This window comes from Heptranchias perlo, chromosome 27 (genome assembly GCF_035084215.1).
Source record: "Heptranchias perlo isolate sHepPer1 chromosome 27, sHepPer1.hap1, whole genome shotgun sequence".
In the NCBI taxonomy this organism is placed as follows: domain Eukaryota; kingdom Metazoa; phylum Chordata; class Chondrichthyes; order Hexanchiformes; family Hexanchidae; genus Heptranchias; species Heptranchias perlo.
Genome location: NC_090351.1, coordinates 10,554,507 through 10,575,776, shown reverse-complemented (window position 1 = coordinate 10,575,776; position 21,270 = coordinate 10,554,507). Strand labels below are relative to the sequence as shown.

The following is a 21,270-nucleotide window of genomic DNA, read 5'->3' as shown; positions in this document are numbered from 1 at the left end:
GTTTCGATGAGGACACAAAGTGTCTGCAAAGGGATATTGACAGGTTAAGTGAATGGGCAAAAATTTGGCAGATGGAATATAATGTGGGAAAATGTGAAGTCATCCACTTTGGGAGGAAAAATAAAAAAGCAAAATATTATTTGAATGGAGAAATACTGCAAAATGCAGCGGTACAGAGGGATCTGGGTGTCCTTGTACATGAAACACAAAAAGTCAACATACAGTTGTAGCAAGTAATCCGGAAGGCAAACGGAATATTGGCCTTTATTTCTAGGGGGATGGAGTATAAAAGCAGGGAAGTCATGCTACAACTGTACAGGGTGCTGGTGAGACCACACCTGGAGTACTGCGTACAGTTCTGGTGCCCTTATTTAAGGAAGGACATATTTGCCTTGAAGGCAGTTCAGAGAAGGTTCACTAGGTTGATTCCGGGTATGGAAGGGTTGTCTTATGATGAAAGATTGAACAGGTTGGGTCTATACTCATTGGAGTTTAGAAGAATGAGAGGAGATCTTATACAAGATTCTGAGGGGACTCGATAGGGTAGATGCTGAGAGGATGTTACCCCTCATGGGGGAATCTAAAACTAGAGGGCATAGTCTCAGAATAAGGGGTCGCCTGTTTAAGACAGAAATTAGGAGGAATTTCTCCTCCCAGAGGGTCATGAATCTTTGGAATTCTTTACCCCAAAAAGCTGTGGCGGCTGAGTCATTGAATACATTCAAGGCTGAGTTAGACAAATTTTTGATCAGCAAGGGAGTCAAAGGATATGGGGAAAGGGCGGGAAAGTGGAGTTGAGGTAAAAATCAGATCGGCCATGATCTCATTAAATGGCGGAGCAGGCTCGAGGGGCCGAATGGCCTACTCCTGCTCCTATCTCTTATGGTCTTATTGTTTTATGGCTGCCAGTCTATTCTCATACTGTCTCTTTGTCCCTCTTATTCCCTTTTTCACTTCCCCTCTGAACTTTCTATATTCTGCCTGGTTCTCACTTGTGTTATCAACTGACATGTGTCATACGCCCCTTTTTTCCATTTCCTCTTACTCTCTATCTCTTTTGTCATCTAGGGAGCTCTGGCTTTAGTTGCCCTACCTTGCTGCCTCATGCATCTGAACAAATCAGGTTTGCGATGCAGAAGGGAGTATAGCCATGAGAATGGGAAACAGCTGTTGCCGGATGGCACAGCCCTTCGACACTGCACTCCGCTGGCCTCCCCAACTTAGTGTTGTCCAGCCCTTCCAACTCCACGGTCTACAGTCCTCCCCTACTCTAGCCATCTATGACTCAGCCCTCCCACTTCTGCTTTCCAGTCCATCCAATTCTGCATTGTCCAAACATTGTGCTCTCTAGTTCCTCGTTCTCCAATCCACTGGCGTAGGCAGGTACACACACTGTATATGGATGTGTATGTTTCTTTTCCCTTGGAGTTCCTGATTCAGTGCAAAGGGGATGGTCAGCAATTTCCCAAACAATACTCATCTCCCGGGATACCAGCTTCTGATTTTCTCCCCGTGTCATGTGTAGCATCCGTGTCGAGAAGCAAACACGCGTGGTACCCGTCTCTTTCCAGGATCGAGTACACCTGACCTGTGGAAAACCCATTAATGCAAGCTGCACATCTTTGGAAAGCATGGGAAAACTGAGCGGGAGAGCGGCCATTGGGTGAACACAGCAGGGAGAAGCCAGCATGGAAAATAATATGGAAGCCCTGCAAGCAGAACGACATTTCAAGAAGCAGACAGTACGGGGGAAGGTAAAGTATAGAGACTGCCAAACCCAGCGGCTGAGACAGTGAGTGGAAAGAAGATGCAGCTTCAGGATCTTTGGAATTCTCTAGACCAGAGGGCTGTGGATGCTGAGTCGTTGAGTATATTCAAGGCTGAGATCGATAGATTTGTGGTCTCTAGGGGAATCAAGGGATATGGAGATCGGGTGGAAAAGTGGAGTTGAGGTCGAAGGTCAGTCATAATCTTATTGAATGGCGGAGCAGGCTCGAGGGGCCGTATGGCCTACTCCTGCTCCTATTTCTTATGTTCTTAGAAGAGGAACGCGATCCTGGAAATCTATTTCCGAGTGAACCTGGGACCTTTCTTACAGCTAACATCCTCGTGTGTAACATCTGACTCCTGGTATTGAGATAGGAGACGGGGTGACTTTGTACAGAGTTTAGAATTTTTTTCCCCACAGACCCATAATCAGTGAGTGTCGCCCGATCTCACCGGGAGGTTAACAAACTCACCCCCTTACAGACGGGACACCACGTGCATGTTTTAATCAAGACGTGCCTCCCCTCTCATAGGGGCAGTCCCTCTAAGATTAAGTTTTTATTCTTTTTTTCTTTTGTGTTTTAGGCCCCCCTTTTATAAGGGGGATTAGGGTGTGTTTTTATGTGCAGCAAACCAATAAAACCAAACTAAGTGTCAAATAATAATTTTATTATATCGATCCAGGATGCTCTCCAGTCCCTGCGGTGCCCACTGGTCGCGGAAAGCCTCAAGCATACCGGCGGACACCGCGTGCTCCCCCTCCAGGGCTACCCGGGTGCGGAGAATGCCGCGGAAGAGAGGCAGACAGTCGAAGCGACCGCCCCCACTGTCTAACCTGGGCCGTGTCTAACCTGCACCTGTGGATAGTCACCTTGGACAGGCACAGGAGCAGGCCCACGAGGACGTCCCCCGACCTGCCCGCCCCCCCCCCTCCTCACCGGGTGGCCAAAGATCACGAACGTGGGACTGAAGTGCAGCCAGAACTTGAGGAGCAGCCCCCTTAAATAGTGGAACAGGGGCTGCAGCCTCCCACACCCTGTAAATAAATGAAACATGGACTGATCCAGGCCACAGAAATTGCAGGAGCCTAAGATGAAGTTGTTTTAAGCAGATAGTGACGCACATAGACAGTTTCAGTCTTCAGTAACCTTAGTATTTTGGAATGGCTATTTGTTGATAATGGCCCAGATTTTGCTGTCAAAACAACTGTGAGGCTAATTTCACTCGTTATTTATACGCAAATAGTACAGCAGCTTCAGGCGAGGGGCAGATGTGCGATTAAACTCAAACATCCAAAAGTTGCTGTCCGAGATGCGCCACTCCGCTGTTAGCTTCGTGAAAATGGCATCTCACTGTCTTCCTCACCGTTAAAATTCATTGAACGGCGTGAAGTTGCTGTATTTGCGCGGTAGATACGAACTAAACTCCTCACAGAAAACTAAGTCTTGTCCCTTTCAGTCTAAGTATCCTTTTAACAACGTGTTAAGTGTTAATTACTGCCGGTCAACCTCTCAGGCACTGAAAATTAACTATTACAAGTGTGGAGTCTCATTCCTTTAGGTTTTAATTGGAGAGTTTAAAAATGTCAAATTTAAAATGAAAACTTTTGTTTAAACTTTTCCTTTCTGTCTCTTTTTTTTTCTCTCTCTCTTGATCCAATCTTTCTTGCCCTCTCCTTCTGTACCTGATTTGACATTGAATTCACCCACTCTAATTTACACTTGCTTCTCAGTCCTTGCGCTGTTTTTTTTTCTTTTTTTCCCCTTTTTCCTTGTGTGTTTTTCTTTTTTTTTGGAACATTTAAATTGCTTGAGTGAAAGGGGTTAACTCAATCTGTTTGTTCAGTGACTGGGATTAATGATGCTTGTTTTTTCTTTTTTTTTCTTTTTCTTCTTTTTTCATTTTCTTTTTCTTTTTTTTGTTATTAGGCCCCCCTTTTATAAGTAGGGGGGGTTTAGGGTGTGTTCATGTGCAGTAAACCAATAAACCCAAAATAAGTGTCAAATAATAATTTTATTACGTCGGTCCAGGATGCACTCCAGTTTCGTCTAGTTTTCTTTTTTTATATATAAACTCAAAATAAATGTCAAATAATTTTTTTTTCCTTTTTCTGTGACTTTAGGCCCCCCTTTTATAAGGGGGGGTTTAGGGTGTGTTTAAATACAAAAAACCAAACGTACCAAAACCAAGTATCAAATTAAAATTTTATTGTCCCCGTCCAGGATACACTCCAGCCCCTGCGGTGCCCACCGGTCGCGGAAAGCCTCAAGCGTACCGGCAGACACCGCGTGCTCCCTCTCCAGGGCCACCTGGGCGCGGAGCATTCCGCGGAAGAGAGGCAGACAGGCCGAGCGACCGCCCCCACGGGCCGCGAGCAACCTGGACCTGTGGATGCCCCCCCCCCTCACCGGGCGGCCAAAGATCATGAACGTGGGACTGAAGTGCAGCCAGAACTTGAGGAGCAGCCCCCTTAAATAGTGGAACAGGGGCTGCAGCCTCCCACACCCTGTAAATAAATGAAACATGGACTGATCCAGGCCACAGAAATTGCAGGAGTCTAAGATGAAGTTGTTTTAAGCAGATAGTGACGCACATAGACAGTTTCAGTCTTCAGTAACCTTAGTATTTTGGAATGGCTATTTGTTGATAATGGCCCAGATTTTGCTGTCAAAACAACTGTGAGGCTAATTTCACTCGTTATTTATACGCAAATAGTACAGCAGCTTCAGGTGAGGGGCAGATGTGCGATTAAACTCAAACATCCAAAAGTTGCTGTCCGAGATGCGCCACTCCGCTGTTAGCTTCGTGAAAATGGCATCTCACTGTCTTCCTCACCGTTAAAATTCATTGAACGGCGTGAAGTTGCTGTATTTGCGCGGTAGATACGAACTAAACTCCTCACAGAAAACTAAGTCTTGTCCCTTTCAGTCTAAGTATCCTTTTAACAACGTGTTAAGTGTTAATTACTGCCGGTCAACCTCTCAGGCACTGAAAATTAACTATTACAAGTGTGGAGTCTCATTCCTTTAGGTTTTAATTGGAGAGTTTAAAAATGTCAAATTTAAAATGAAAACTTTTTTTTAAACTTTTCCTTTCTGTCTCTTTTTTTTTCTCTCTCTCTTGATCCAATCTTTCTTGCCCTCTCCTTCTGTACCTGATTTGACATTGAATTCACCCACTCTAATTTACACTTGCTTCTCAGTCCTTGCGCTGTTTATTTCTCAATCCTTCCATCTGATTGATTGAGGAGATACCCAGTTGCTTGCCCTGTTCACTCGGGTCCCAGATGCCCTGTTTCCCTCGCTGCCAAGTTATCAGCTCCCACTTCGAGCTGAAGGGGTACCCGGGCAGGTGGAACTAAAGTCTCACTCTGTCACAGCAAGTTCTGACCCATCATTTCCAACCAGCAGGGGGCGGAAGAGCCACAGTCAAGCGACAAGGTGCACTCTTGGCCGCGCGTGTTACTTGTTGTGTTTTTTTTAAAAAGACCAATCAAGATAAGTTTTACTGGTCGGGTGGGCCAATGAGGTTGAGGGAGTTTGCGGTGTGCGTTGCTGGGGCCGGGGTGGGGGTGAGGAGCGGCGGCGGTCCGGGGACTTTATAATAATCCAGGGCGGGGCTGTAAATCGGCCTAAAACCCGCCGGGGTGAGACGCGGCCTCCCTCTTTCCCCGGACCGAGTGAGGCCCCGCCGGGACTGTTGGAGCCCGCGGGGAATGGGCGGCTTCCGAGCGGCCACCCGCGGGTCCTAACGGGCCTGTGCGGCGAGGAGCGAGGGGAGCCTGCGCCGGGGGCCCGGGGCCCGAGGCCCGAAACTCTTGTTGTGTCTGTGAGTTAGACCGCCGGCCGGGACATGCCGTACTACGGCTCCGAGGACACGGTGAAGGAGCTGCGGCGGGGTTTGTCCAACCCCAGTATCCAGGCGGACAGGCTGAGGTACAGGAACGTGGTCCTGAAAGTGATCCGCTTCATGACCCAGGGGCTGGACGTGTCCGCTCTCTTCATGGAGATGGTGAAGGCCAGCGCCACCGTGGACATCGTGCAGAAGAAGCTGGTCTATTTGTACATGTGCACCTACGCCGCGCTGAAACCCAACCTGGCGCTTCTGGCCATCAACACACTGCGGAAAGATTGTACTGACCCCAACCCCATGGTCAGGGGGCTGGCTCTAAGGAGCATGTGCAGTCTGAGGTTTGTTGACGGCTGGTCTGCTTTTGGACAAGTGTATTTGGATAACGGACTTTTATCATTCAGGAAATTTGGTTGTATAGCAAATGGGGGAAAGGTCCCCCCTGTGCACCACTTCTAGTGAGAGGGCAAACTTGTTCTTTATAGATGCTTTTATCATTTTGCTATCAAAACTCTACAGATGAAGTATAGCAAAGTAAATGGAGTTGAGGTACAGATCATCTAATGATCTAATTGAATGGCCACTCATAAGGAATAGGCCATACGGCCCCTCGAGCCTGCTCCACCATTTGGTAAGATCATGATTGATCTTCTATCTCAACTCCACTATCCCCATATCCCTTGATTCCCTTAGTGTCCAAAAATCTATCTATCTATCTCAATCTTGAATATACTCAGTGACTGAGCATCAACAGCCCTCTGGGGTAGAGAATTCCAAAGGTTCACAGCCCTCTGAGTGAAGAAATCTTTCCTCGTCCTGGTCTTAAATGGCTGACCCCTTAATATTGAGACTATGACCCCTAGTTCTTGACTCTCCAGTCAGGGGGAAATATCCTGTCAGCATCTACCCTGTCAAGCCCTCTAAGAATTTTATATGTTTCACTGGTATCACCTCTCATTCTCTAAACTCCAGAGAGGATAGGCCCATTCTACTCAATTTCTCCTCTTGGGACAATCCTCTCATCCCAGGAATCAATCAAGTGAACCTTCATTGCACCCCCTCTAAGGCAAGTATACCCTTCCTTGGGTAAGGAGACCAAAACTGTTCCTATGAAACCTTCCCACTAAATAAAGGCTGATGGGATTGGGTTTATTTTGGGGTGAAAATTGATGGGTTGACTTAAGTGTTTGAATCCTCCTAGCAAAGCCTGCTACTTGTAGTTCAGTAGTGCAGTAAAATGGTGCCTAATGTCACTACTGTCCTGAATTGTAGCCTCCGATGTTCTGAGCTGCATTTTGTTTTGTGCCAATCAAGATAAAGGATGACAGATGGTGAAGAAACCTTTTCCATTTCATGTGCCCAGTGTCAGCATGAAGCACTCCCAACTCTGATTAATATGGTTAAAAGCAAAGTAATGCTCCTTTTATTCTACTCCAACATGTCTTGCTCCCAGACACTAGGGAACAGTCCCTCTTTGTACCAGCATAACCTGTTTCCATGTTCTTCAGTAGTCATTCTTGGGCCCCTTAGTGATTATGCCAAATTAAGTGTAATTTTGCAATGCTCACTAAGAATTGTTTTTGAGACTGACCATATGCTGTATAGGACCCTTTCAGTCAAAAAAACATTTCTCCCATCAGTCTGAGCTTGACATATACCCAGATCCCAGAATAGAATGCCCAGTGTCTAACTACTCCACTTCCCAGTCCCCCAATCCACTTTTTTTAAGATTCTTTTGCAACTCTGAGAATTGTCTAGTGATAAGACTTGCTCGCTTTTGGGCTATTCTTGTTGGAGAGTCCATGTGGTCCTAAATATGTAACACCGCTCTGCCACAGTGGCTGATCAGGATTTCTAGGGTGCTGGCCAGATATACCCCCTGACCCGGTCTGAATTGCTGGCTTGGCAATTTGAACAAAGTGGGAGGATGGATGGGAACCTCTGCCAGTATCAGTGCAATTGGGGTGGCTGCTAGTGGGGAGGAGAGGAAACTGCAGCATTGACCAGCTGATGAGCTCAACTGCTGGCAGGTCCAGCTGAAAAATCCCTCAGTGCGGGAAAAAAAATTAGCTAGTTTCCAAGAAGGTCACCGTCCTTAGGACAGCTGGTTGCTTTGCTACTGGCTACCGTGTGGAAACGGGCCTTTCTAAACTTAGTGGGCCCCACTCCTATCACATGGCCAGTACGGTGTATTGTATTGTCCACTTCATGCAGGCGTAAAGTATGCTGGGAGCCCCAAAAGTGGAACTAGTGGGAATTCCAATGGATTGTATCTTCCTCTCCATCTGCCTACTTCTGTAACAACTGTGTCAAGGGGGAGGAGAAACATAGGAACAGCCCCCCCCCCCCCCCCCCCCCCCCAAAAAAAACTAAATAGTTAGCCCCAACTTGCATTGCTGAGCTCGTGTATCTCCAGAGCATTAACCTTGAGATTCAGGGCTATTGTTTGGGCTGTACCGCTTGCTGTGATTGAAAACCTGCCAATGCTCAGAGCCCAGGCCCACAAAGGAAGAATAGCCAGATGGGTGAGGTAATAGATGACTGTCGGAGTTCATAGCACTGCAGCCTGCAAAAGTCCTCTCCCTCAGCAGAGGAGGGGGAAAGACTTAATTTCATTATATTCTTGCCTTCTCATCTGTCCTGTATCAGTAACAGTTAGTAGATTTACAGTTACAAATAGCAAATCAATGTCTTAGTGTTATCACAATTTTAATATTTTATATAAAAATGTTATAATACGTGGCGCTGTGTACCTCACAGTTCGCTCCCCCCCCCCCCCCCCCTCAGTCATGGAGCCTGGTGCTAAACACACATAAAGAATGGCCATTTGAGAGCAGTGCTGGAGACTGCTGGCTCCGTGCCTCATAAAGAGTCAACATCTTCAGGGAAAATGGGAGAACGTTGGGGGTGAGGGGAAGAAATTCAGTAGGGCGGAATCTGTCCTCTTGAAGTCAGACGCAGGGAGTGGTGGTATAACACAATGCGTAACTGTGGATGGGAGGGGGAATCCATCTATCAGACTGATGGCAACAGAGGACAGTGCTTTACAAACAGGGTGACTTCATGGACCGTGTGCTGGTATCTGACGTACTGCATCACATGGTACCAAAAGTACTGGTCAATTCTTAATGCTTGGAAAAATAACTAGACTGTGCAACTGTAACAGCAGAGAGGAAGTGCAGGATCGCTGTGAGTCTGAGCAAGTGATCTCTGTCTTTTGTTTAGAATGCCTGGTATAAGCGAGTACATTCAGCAGCCAATATTGAACGGATTAAGAGATAAAGCATCCTATGTCAGGCGAGCAGCAGTCCTGGGTTGTGCTAAAATGCAGAATCTTCAGGGAGACACAGAAGTTGGTAAGTAGAAAAGCAATCTGTTCCTTTTATTAAAGTATTTTACAGATTTACAGTTTTTTGGGGGTGTGACAGTATGCTCAAGATGATCATTTAAAACTCAATCAGATTTACCTGAGCGAGGTCTTGTTACTGTACTTTTTTATTATAAAAGTCCTTGCATGGGGACAGCCAAACTTGGCTGAAAGTGTTGTTCACTGCAGGTTCCTTTTTGGTAAAATCAGAATGTGCGTAATGACTTATAATCTATAATCAGCTCTTTAGTCATACGGACCAGAAGGGTTTTAAGTATGATCCCTAAATCTGTGTCAAGTTAGTTGATCTCGGACAAGGTGGTAGTGAGTGAAGATAGAGTGGGCCTTCAGAATAGGAGGGTGGAAGTTGGAGGAGGAGAAAAAAGGAATCCTGTTCAAAGCCTTGTTTTGATCATAGCGCGTAGTTTGGGATTATTCTGTTGTTTGTGTGCTCCCCCACCCGCCCCCCCCCCCCACAGATGGAGCAGTAGTAAATGAGCTGTATGCTATGCTGCGTGACCCGGACCCCATTGTTATGGTGAACTGCTTGCGAGCGTTGGAGGAAATCCTGAAACATGAAGGGGGTGTAGTCATCAACAAGCCAATTGCACATCACCTTTTAAACAGGTTTGTTCTATTCTGTTGCACTGACATGTTTTAAATGTTGCATGTGAGAACAACACCTAAAAAAAAAACTAATAAAATTCCTTTGCTACCCATCCTTTTTTAAAAATTCATTTATGGGATGTGGGCGTCGCTGGCAAGGCCAGCATTTATTGCCCATCTCTAATTACCCTTGAGAAGGTGGTGGTGAGCCGCCACCTTGAACCCATGCAGTCTGTGTGGTGAAGGTTCTCCCACAGTGCTGTTAGGAAGGGAGTTCCAGGATTTTGACCCAGCGACAATGAAGGAACGGCGATATATTTCCAAGTCAGGGTGGTGTGTGACTTGGAGGGGAACGTGCAGATGTTGGTGATCCCATGCGCCTGCTGCCCTTGTCCTTCTAGATGGTAGAGGTCGTGGGTTTGAGAAGTGCTGTCCAGTATTCTCTTTTTGGGGCGATACAGTAGGAGATTTTTCTTTAATCTGTTGTCAAAATGGTGGCAATGAAGAGCTTCTGAATTGTTCCACAGGTTGCATCCTACAGTTATAATACATATACCCCTGACAAAGAGGGAGGGAGGGAGGGAGGGTGGGGGTACTATAGTGGCGCCTGATCATCCCCTGCCATCCATACTATCAAGCACGAGTTACTAGATAGTCATCAAGAGTGAGCACCCTGGCTGACTCTTTACCAAACCTAGCTGAGCTTTCCGGGTGGAAGGTTTCTAATCCAGATTGCTATCAAGTGACTCCTGCTGGAAAGTGCATGTGCGTGAGGGCAGGATTAGACTCGCCTGTTATGCCCCCTATGTTTAAATAGCCTCCCAGCACTCATTATCTGGGTACCTTTTGGGCAAAGTACAGAAGAGTGGCTTGTGCCTGTGGGACAATACCCTAGCACAAGTATGTGCTTTTAGGAAAGGAGGACAAAGTTTTGGGGTGGGGAGGATGAGAAGGAAAATGATAGAGTGATGGTGCATTTTTATTAAGGCATTCTACTCCATTTTATGTCTTTGTTTAGAATGAAAGACTTGGATCACTGGGGGCAGAGTGAAGTGCTGACATTCCTGGTTCGCTACAGGACCCGAGCTGAAGATGAAGTATTCGCTATTCTGAACATACTTGATGGCTTTCTCAAGAGCAGCCATCCCAGTGTTGTCGTGGCAACCACCAAACTTTTCCTCCTCTTGGCCGAAGATTTCCCCAATGTGCAGATGGACATTCTGGAAAGAGTTAAAGGGCCGTTGCTGACTGTCTGCACCTCTGAATGTCACGAGCTGTGTTTCCTGGGCCTGTGTCACGCACGGGAGATCCTCCGTAGCTTGCCTGGACACTTCAGCAGCCACTACAAGAAGTTCTTCTGCACGTACTCTGAACCGAATTACATCAAATACCAGAAGATGGAGATCCTGCGTGACCTGGTGAACGATGAGAATGTCCAGCAGATACTTGAGGAACTTCAGACCTACTGCACTGACATTTCTGTAGAGCTAGCCCAGATGGCCATTTTAAATATAGGTGAAAGAAACCATCCATTTTGCACGTTCACACCTTTCAACCTGTCCTCTGAATCCAATTGGATAGTTACCTAAAAAAAAAACCAACATTCATATATTACCCCTAATTTATACTGAGGTAAAGTGCACACAAATTCATCTGAGGGCCCCAATTTTTTTTGGTTGTAAAGCTAAGAATGGGAAAAGGGTTGCATCTCGCTGTATTGGCTCGGCTGCACTATTCACAGGTGCGAACCCACTTCTGAGCAGCACAGTGTATGGGATGGGGGAAGAGGGCTTTGACCTGCTCTGTTTCCAACCTGGGCCAGTTTACCCCCCCACCATTAGCAGACCTGCCGGCCCTAGGTTCTTCTGGGAAATACCATGTGGGTACTGATCTTAGTGTAGAGACACTCGATTGGCACAAACAGCTGTAGCCCAGAACTTCTGAGCATGGGCAAACCTCTCAGCAGTTGTATACACATGCCACTGCACTTTGCGAGTTCGCAAACAGCAACCGTCCACACACACACATACACCCAGGCCAAGGGCGGCGTTTTTCTCAATTACCAGAGAAATCTTGTGTTCAGCTACCAACATCATTTGATTCCATTTCTGTCGGACACTCTATTTGTTATACCAGTAAGTTCCTGCTGGTGGTGCTGCTGAGCTACATATAATCACTTCACAGCGGTGCTACCAACAGGACCTTGGTACTGCCGCTCTGTTGTAATTATAGTGATTTATAGTCCTCGTATGCCTGCTAATTTGGTAAATTTTGAGGTCGACAGTATCAGGTCTCTTGGACTGAAATGTGTTCATTTGATAACAAGGTCTCTGAGTTGTAGCATGGATTTGGAGAAATGTTTTTTAAGCTTTGGAGGCAGTTGCAGCATTGCAAGGTAATTACAGATGAGGGATACCATTTGGCCCAACAATCGAGAGAGAACTTACAGTGCCCCTTATTGCAGCATCCAATTGCTTCTTAAATGATTCCAGGCTTTTGCCTCCACTACTCTATCTGGGAGTCTGTTCAATGTGTTGAGCACTCAAAAATTTCCTGACATCGGTCCTAAATTTATCTTTTACTAGTTTGAACCTGAGTCCCCTTGTCCTACTCCTGCAATTTAATAATCTGTGTTTACTTTTTCCATACTATTAACTATCTTATAAACTTCTATATGATTACCTCCCTGATGTCCCCTCTCTAGGCTGAAAAGCCCATTTCTCTCGTCTTTCCTCACATCTCCTAGGGACATTAGGTATCAGCTTCATGGCTGTTCTTTGCGCTGCTTCCAGTGCTTGAATGTTTTTCTTGTGGACCAGAACTGGACATAGCACACAAGGTATGGTCTGACCAAAGCACTCTACGGTTGATCAGGATTTTCCCATCCTTTGACAATTTAGCTGAGTACCACAACACATGCAGTAACACACTGAACTATTGACTGAACTGGACCCCCTTCTCTATTAATGTATTCTCTCTCTCTATTTTATTTCTCCCAATTTTCTGTCCTCTTCCCCCATCTAAGGGTGTTGATTCCTTGTGGGGTCACCTTCTGGTACCTCACGCAGGTGGGCTGTACTTGTGTGAGCCTATGTAGAATGTGTCAGCTGGCAGGTGGATCACCACTGACCCCTGTCACCACCGACCTTCTCTTCCCCCTCCCCTTCAACATTTACCCGATGTCTCCACAGTCACTTCCAACAAAAATCACTGGATAGCAAGCAGGATCGGGAGCCCAGGCCTTGTTTTATGTCCCTCTGGTTCAAGAACACATGGGCCAGTTTTGACAGTCCTATTGATGTTCCTGGTTGAGATTCGCTCACTCAGCACAGACACGGGATCAAAGCAGGAACTTCCCATGTCTGTAAAGCCCACTTATTTGCTGCCTTAACCAGCTGAGCCATTGACAGCTCAAGTTTATTTTAACCCTTGTCCTGCTGAATAAAGAACTTCATACAGGTGGCACAAATGCTGTAACTAGTGCTTTTGGGTTAATATGGACCAGAAAGTATTATGGAAAGTATATCTTAATGTTAATACAGGGAACTTCTCCATCACATTCTCTTTAATTATGTGAATTATGTGTTGTGTTTCCTAGGTCGAATTGCACGGATGTACAGTGAAAAGTGTGTGGTTATTCTAACGGGGCTGCTGGGCCTCAAGCAGGAACACATTACTTCAGGTACAGCACTCTTCCAGTGTCCTGCCATTAGGTTAATCAATATTAAACTAAACTGTCTCTCGCTCTCTTTGTCTTAAGCTGTCATTCAAACTTTTCGCGACCTTGTATGGCTGTGTCCCCAGTGTACAATGACTGTGTGTCAGGCACTACCAGGCTGCGAGGAGAACATCCACGACAGTGAGGTAGGTTAACGTAAATGAGGTAGCAGTTTGTTTATTTATTTTTTTAAGTCTTTTGATGGCCTGCATAGGCATTCACCTCGTGCCATGGTACTGAACCATGCGGACCTGGAACGTCCCAGGTTCAAAACCTGGTTTAGCCAATCTCACAGACCTGGAACGTCCCAGGTTCAAAACCTGATTTAGCCAATCTTAGCCAAGTCATTGCATTTGGTCTTGTCCCTAGGCTGGGAAGGGGCAGGGGGAAAATAAGCTAGGGTTTCCACTGCTGATTACTATTCAGTAGCCTCTTGGAATCTGTGTGGATGTCAGATAAGGTCAAGATTGGGCTCAGGTATGATATCCCCCGGCAGAATAGCCTGCCAACACTCTCAAAATGAATAACATTTGTGCAAGTTGTTGCAGGGCCGCTTAGCCCATGGAGACGTGCAGGATTAAAAATAATGTTTATGGGAATGATTCTGTTCTAAACAAATTAACTAAATCTCCCTCTCTTCTCTTTCTTCCCCCCCCCCCCCCCGACCAAAACCAGGGGAAGCAGGCCCTAATCTGGCTGCTCGGGATGCACGGAGAGCACATTCCCAATGCTCCCTATGTATTGGAGGAGTTTGTGGATAATGTGAAAATGGAGACCTGTGCCACAGTGAAGCTGGAGCTGCTCACAGCGATGGTACGCCTGTTCCTGAGTCGACCAGCTGAATGTCAAGATGTGCTGGGCAGACTGCTGTATTATGTTATCGGTAAGGATAGCGCTAATGGCAGAATCGCTTGAATACCTGTCATTGGGGTTAGCTCTGTGTGCTTTTGAGGGTGGGGGGAGCAGTGGCAGTTTTCTCCCCTTCCTGTCCTAAAGGCCCTGCTTGGGATTTGGTCCCATGGGTGCCTGACACCAGTGGCCATTCTTCAGTATGTGAGCTTACAGTGGGGGAAAAAAAGGTTGAAGAATCTGTAACCTGATTGCAATCAGAAATAACCTCAGGTACGTAACTCTGCAGTAGTTTCACTTCATTATTACGTGATCTTTTCGGATGACTATTACAAATTGGTGTATTTTGTTACTTGCACCCATGTCTCATTGAGGCACGGTTGCTGTGGGACACGTACTGGGGGGAAGGAACTATTTAGGAGGAACTTCCAGATACTTGATGCAAAGGTGTCGCTGGGGGTTCTTTAGATGTGGGGCTTCACATTGTTGGCAAATTCTTTATCGGTCAGCGTGGACATTGTTTATTTGGTTTGAGTCAGTATTTTGAGATGTGCAAAGGCAGCAGCCGGGCATGAGGCAAAGGGTGAAGTAAAGTGTTGGCGGCTTTTTGTGATTTAAGATTAAAAGAGCAGGCAAGCATAAGGAGAGCAGTCTTATTCACAGTATTCCCTCTACTGTTCATGACAAAACAAGAACCTAGTTATAGAAACCTTCGTTACTGCTTATTTCAAAACTGTGAATTTCAAGTCTCCTTCCCTCTGGCCTGCTGCAGCAACATCAACGGGGAAGAGATACCTAAGTCCCAAAAAAAAGGCTGAATGCACTTTAACCAGGTTTGCAACTTTGGATCAGCCTGGCAGTCCGAGCCCAGGAAAACCACCCATCAGTCAGGTAGGTGGCACGCTCACTGAGCTGGGCTGGCCTGGAGAGGAAGAAACCCAAAATGGCAGGTCTACGTGGGAGCTGGATGTTATTTTCCTAAATGGTAATGAATATTTTCACGATCATGTAATTCTCAAAGAGGCATTGGGAGGAGAAATGTGGAGGGGTTGTTCCTCTAGAAATTCTTCTTTCCCTGTTGAAGTAACCACTGAACTTTTCCTGATATGAAATAGAATGTCCAGAATAAACAAAATATACTGGAGGGTCCTATGAATTTATAGGCTGCAATTTCCTAGACCTTAACTTGTTCCTGTTGACAGTTTGTTGCTTCCCAAATTTTTATCCTCCCCACGCCTCCCAGCCAATTTTCCCCTTTCCCCTCCAGAAACCCTTCCTTGGTTCCACATGTGCTGGTCACCCTCCAGTACTTTGTCCAAAAGACCATTATTATGTGTGAGTCTTACCAGTGAGTGTTGGTGGCCTATTCAACAACTGTAGGTGCAGCACAGTTAAGCCTGATTCTTCAAATGTCTTACTGGGTTTATGGTACAATTTAAACTTGGCAATGCATTTACTAACTAAGCTAGCAACTGGGTTTTCTAAGATTAACCACGCCACTTGCTGCTATTCTCACCACATGCATTTGTTGATTTATTGACAGAGGAGGAGCTGGATATGGCTGTGCGTGATCGTGGTCTGCTGTATTATCGGCTGCTTCAGCAAGGAGTTGAAGAGGTCAAGCGAGTAGTCTGTGGGCCGAGCTCTGATCCATCCTTGGGCGTAATAAGTGGTCAAGCCAACGAGCCAGTCAGTGCCTGGGCAAAAGACTTTAACACACTGATTCCGATCTATGGTCGAGAATATTGGAGTTGCTTAACAGCACAGAAAGAGAATTCCTTAGAAATCCTACGGATATCAGCAGTAAATTCAGATGAGACAGGTAAGGAATCAATAGACACAGCTGTCTGATGTGTTGATGATCCGAAGACACTTTGCATCTTTTAATGCATCTTGCTAGAGTTTTGCATAAAATATTTAAAGGGTGACATTTACAGTAAAAAAAAATGTGGCATCATAGGTACAGCTCAGGAGGCGGCCAGTTGGCCCATCGTGCCTGTGCTGGCTCTTTGAAAGAGCTGTCCAATTAATTCCATTCCCCTGCTCTTTCCCCATAGCCCTGTAAATCTTTTCACTTCAAGTATTTATCTAATTCCTTTTTGAAAGTCACTATTGAATCTGCTTCCGCCACCCTTTCAGGCAGTGCATTCCAAATCATTACAACTCACGTTAAAAAAAAATGTTTCCTCGTGTCAATCACCTTAAATCTGTGTCTTCTGGTTACTGACCCTTCTGCCACTATTAAAGCTCAGGGTCCCATATGCTTTTTTAACAGCCTTCTCAACTTGTCCTGCCACCTTCAAAGATTTGTGTATGTGCACCCCCAGGTCTCTCTGTTCCTGCACCCCCTTTAAAATTGTACCATTTAGCCTGTCCCCATTCTTCCTACCAAGATGCATCACTGCACTTCTCTGCATTAAATTTTATCTGCCATGTGTCTGCCCATTTCGCCAGCCTGTCTATGTCCTCCTGAAGTCTGTTACTATCCTCCACATTGTTTACTACATTTCCTGGTTTTGTGTCATCTGCAAACTTTGAAATTATACCCAACTCCAGTTCATTAATATATATCAAAAAGAGCAGAGGTCCTAATACTGACCCCTGGGGAACACCACTGCACACTTCCCTCCAGTCTGAAAAACAACTGTTCACCACTACTCTCTGCTTTCTGTCCCTTAGCCAATTTTGTATCCACGCTGCTTTGTTTCACCATGCTTTAAATGTTCAGCTGCCCCCAGAAATCTAGTGGGGAGAGGTGGCACCAATGCAATATGAAGCTGTATAGACCAGAATGTCCCAGATTTGATCAGCCTGTGCTGAGTTAACTGATCTCAGTTGGGGCAGCGCTTGGGATGCTATAATTGGCCATAGTGTCCCTGGGCTAAGGAGGGGAAATAATTTGCTGATCACTATCCAGTTGCTCCTGTTGGAAAGTGCTTGTGTATGGGCATTAGTTGAGAAAAGGGCTTGGCAGTGATGCCCCCTACAGTTGAATACCCTACTGACACTTGCTGTCTAGGCTCACGCGTGAAGAATGTCTACTTTGGCAAGGTACTGAAGGAATCCTGGAACTTTTGATATCTCTGCACGAGCAGCTACCTACAGGAGAGAGGCAAAAAAGGCATTTCCTATCCAATAATGTGCATTGTTTCACATTAGTTTTGTGTGTTCTGCTGTGTTGGCTTTTTGTAAGAAGTGCCTGGTGTAATTCTTTCTGTGTTCTTTTTCTGAAAAGACTCAAGCCCAGAGCAAGGAGATGAGATAGTCCTAGGCTCTGGATCAGTCAGTTTGGAGACCAGTGCCCAGCTATCACCGGAGCATTTTGAGGAGTACTGGGCGCGTCTGGAAGCTGCTAAAGTTGTGACTGTGGACTGGCACAGAGATCCACACCCCGATGCCATCCAGTCTGCCTTTCAGTTTGTTCACATCCAGCCCGTTGCGATCAGCCGAGCAGGAGCCCAGCCCTGGAAGGCGTACCTGTTTGCCAGAAATGAGACTGGGTCGCTGTTTTTGACCGAACTGTTAATTGAAACAGGCAAGAAGGACCTACAGATTACTGTTAAACAGGAGAATAGCAGCGAAGAGCTGCTCAACAGTTTCATCACTGTTGTTAAATCTGTGATACAAACCTTGGGCGAGACTGAAGGTTAGACCTTGAATACACTTCAGTAGCCACAGAAGTAGAACGCCCTCTTCGCTGTTTGAGATGAAACCAAGTTCTGCCTTTTATCTCATTGCTGTTGTAAGACATTGGTGGTGCAAAATAGCTGCTGTGTTTGCCTACATAAGTGACTGGACTGCAAAAGTGATTCATCATGTGAAACAGTTTTGAGATGTGTTGATGTGGTAGAGCACTTTATATACACAAGTATTTATTTTATTTTAGCAATGCCAGATGCAATGGTGAAGCCAGTAATGTGGCTAGTAAACATTTTATTCTAAGTGGACTCAGTACCTGGAACTCCAGTTGTTAGGAATGTGCATATGCAGCCAAGGCAAAAAAAATTACATGTGTTCCTTGGAAGCTTATACATCTATAAAAAAAATTAATCTAAAACTGCATATTGCAAACCAATATAGGTCTGTGGGCAGGGGTGTGAAAGAGATAGCTTGCATTTTATATGCCTTTCACTTCCTCTGGATGTTCCAAAGCATTTCAAAACCAATATGCTACTATTTAAGTGCAGCCACTGTTTTTATGAAGGAAAACAAGGCATTAAATTTGTGCAAGCAAGGTCCCACAAACAGCAAATGGGATGCATGGCTAGTTAATCTGTCTCGGTAGTGTTGGTTAATGGATAAATGTTGGCCAGGGTACCAGGAGAACTCCACTGCTCCTCGAATAGTATCATGGGACCACTTACATCTGCTTAAACAGGCAGATGTGGCCTCTGTTTAATGTTTCATCTGAAATACAGCATCTCCAACAATGCAGCACTCCCTCAGTACTGCACTGGAATGTCAGCCTAGACTCTGTGTTCAAGTCATGGGGCTTGAACCCTTGACCTTCTGACTTAGTGACTAGAGTGCTACCAATGAGCTGAGCTGACACTAGAGCTTACTTAAGTTGTACATTAAGCTTCTTCAGTAGCTCCTTGGATAGTTTTATGGCTAAATGCACTGCTCAGTTTGGAATTGAGCCATGCAGACCAGGGATGTCCCAGATTCGATCCTCAGTTTGTGAGGTAGGGGCACAACAACTGATCTCATTGCTCCAGGGGTGGAATGGAAAAACTTTCACTGGAAAGGTCTCTGGTGTCATTGTGTGAGGACAGGACTTGCCTCTGCTGTGATGCCTTCCACAGTCACCATCCCAGTACTGTCTAAGCTAACAGGTGAGGAATGGTGCCTGAGAGCTGCTGATGCCCATGGCACTGTGTCCCAGCTTTATTGGAAGAGCGATTAAAAGGCTTTTCAGTGACGGGAAGGGGGGTTGAGAAGCAGCTCTTTAGTTATGGCTATAGTGCACAACCCTAGCCAGATGGGAATAATTCCTATCTTTGTAGCCCAGTTTGGTCAATACTGAGCTTGTGGTGTTTGCTGGTGGATCAGCTTTCACAGAAGCTTGTTCATTGTGGCCAATCTTCAAATTTTAATTTGATCAGATTTCAGATGTATTGATGGAAACAGTTTTGATTTTGCACCCTGTACATAAACAGATGTGCATTTTGTAGGATTCTACAGTAGTGACAGCTGTGATGTCCCGTGCCACTTGTATTACGGAGCCTTTTCTAATAGAGACTGTTCTGTAATTGAGACAATTCCATTGGGTATTCAGTTACGACCTAGTTGATCTGGTTGCAGACCTCCCTGTTGTGGAAAGTTGTACAGATCAGCAGTACCGCAAATGTATTTGCTGAGTGTACCGGCAGGCTGAAGTGAGTCTGCCCTCCGCCAGAGCCTAGACTGCAAATCCAATGCAAGTCCAGTCAACTGAGAACCACTTGGTTTCATGGGTCGCTAGCATTTTCATCATCAGAGGCACCCAGTGTAATCTGCCCCCGAGGCAGGTTTTGATGTCTCCATCAGCCCTCCTGCTGGGTCGCTTACTTGCGGACATGTCTCAAATGGCACACTTAACCATCTGGGACAAAATTGTCCTGCAAAAAGAAACTTTAAGAGCCAGTCCATTTGATACTGTGCCAAGAACATATTTGAAGGATTTTCTTGTATTCAGGTACAATCCCAGGAACCATTTACATAAACATGATTCTGCATTGTGAGCAATTGTGGAGAAAGCAGAATTGTGTCCTTCACCCAAAGTTTATATAAGGATTTTACTAGAAAGGTGTGTTTGTGATTTTTCAGATACTGTTATTTACATAAAGGAACAGTGCTCTTTGTGTGATCTGCTGCATGTGTTTTTCAGTTCAGGATGGAAAGTTACTGGTCTAAAAGTAAGTGATTTGCTAGAAATGCCTCAATAAGCACATTGTGAAATTTGTGTGCACTTTGTTTTTTTTTTAATTGTAGCAGCAGGAAGGAACACACCACAGGAAGAGCTTATTTAAATAAACATGCTCCATCCCCCCCTTTCAGATTCCCATCTCCTTTGATTCACACCGTAGTTGAGGCAAATGACAAGTGACCTGCCCCAACTTCCAATGAAACCTTGCAATTAACTGAGAAGCTGCATTAAGGCGGCACAATCAAACTTAAAAAGTGCAATATAAGCCATTAAGATCACAGCACCGGGCAAAGCATCCTTTCTTCTGATCTCCAACCCCTCCACCCCCACCCCTCTCTTGGCTGGTGTATTTTTCGAGCAGTGAGAAAGAATGAACTCTTAACCATTTTTTCTGTAGAATCCTTAGATCACGTGATCCCTCTTTGGCGAGTTCCACAGCTCACCAAATAGCACTAGGGATTTACAGGTGATTATTGTCGTTGTAGAGTTTATGGTAACCCTTTTCTGTGTCTTTTGGCATCTTTAAGTTTTCAATAGTAATAAAATACAAGCTGAACTCTGGTGCTGGTCACAGTTGAACGATACACTGCTTTATAAAGACTGGAAATTGACCTATCTATTATGCTAACATGGAACTGTATCCCTTTTAACGTCACAGAGTTTAGTTGTTAAATAAACAGGCTCTGGTCAATCAGTTTAATTGTTCAAATAAAAAAGCTCCCATTTGCTGGAAATGTGAAATAAAAACAGAAAAGCCAAAAGATTATTGAGCTCCTTTGTAGGGGCAAGATGTGCTGCTGAAAGAAGGGATGTTAAATTGTTGATTGCTCACGGAATCTTGCAGATTAGAATGTGCTTGTCCGTTTCAGGTCAGAAGATACCAGCATCTTAATTTTGTTTTACATCTGTAACCGTGTGATGGTGTCTGGATTGTGACATTTGGAAGGAGAAGCACAGTCAGAGAACGTTTACTACCAACAGATGGCAGTAGAGAGTTGTACCGATAACCGAGTGTAACTAATGTTTCTAAAGCTTGGTTTTGTCGTGAGATGCAGTTTATTTTAAGTTGTTCTCACTTTTTAAAAAAAAAATCCAAAATATCACATTTTAAAATTGATGGAGTATTTTTATGTTTGAAAGTACTGGTTTGTGATGCTATATAATTACATTTCCTGTAGTGACGTATATTCTGATACAGCTCCAGTA

The 21,270-nt window shown here is 45.3% G+C and overlaps 1 protein-coding gene across 3 annotated transcripts in view; it reads left to right on the top strand.

The window, feature by feature from the left end:
* The first annotated feature begins 5,321 nt into the window (after nt 1-5,321).
* ap4b1 (adaptor related protein complex 4 subunit beta 1) overlaps nt 5,322-21,270 on the top strand; it is a 73,625-nt gene continuing 57,676 nt past the window's right edge. Inside the window, exons 1-9 of one of the 3 annotated variants that reach the window (XM_068007303.1) lie at nt 5,322-5,957; nt 8,842-8,972; nt 9,463-9,610; nt 10,608-11,104; nt 13,188-13,271; nt 13,350-13,453; nt 13,983-14,190; nt 15,700-15,978; nt 17,392-20,189. In XM_068007303.1, the coding sequence (XP_067863404.1) occupies nt 5,620-5,957; nt 8,842-8,972; nt 9,463-9,610; nt 10,608-11,104; nt 13,188-13,271; nt 13,350-13,453; nt 13,983-14,190; nt 15,700-15,978; nt 17,392-17,807 (2,205 nt within the window). In that variant the 5' untranslated portion in view covers nt 5,322-5,619 and the 3' untranslated portion in view covers nt 17,808-20,189. Of the gene's footprint in view, nt 5,958-8,841; nt 8,973-9,462; nt 9,611-10,607; nt 11,105-13,187; nt 13,272-13,349; nt 13,454-13,982; nt 14,191-15,699; nt 15,979-17,391; nt 20,190-21,270 lie in introns of those variants that run through there. The other 2 variants (XM_068007304.1, XM_068007305.1) reach the window with 2 other exon arrangements.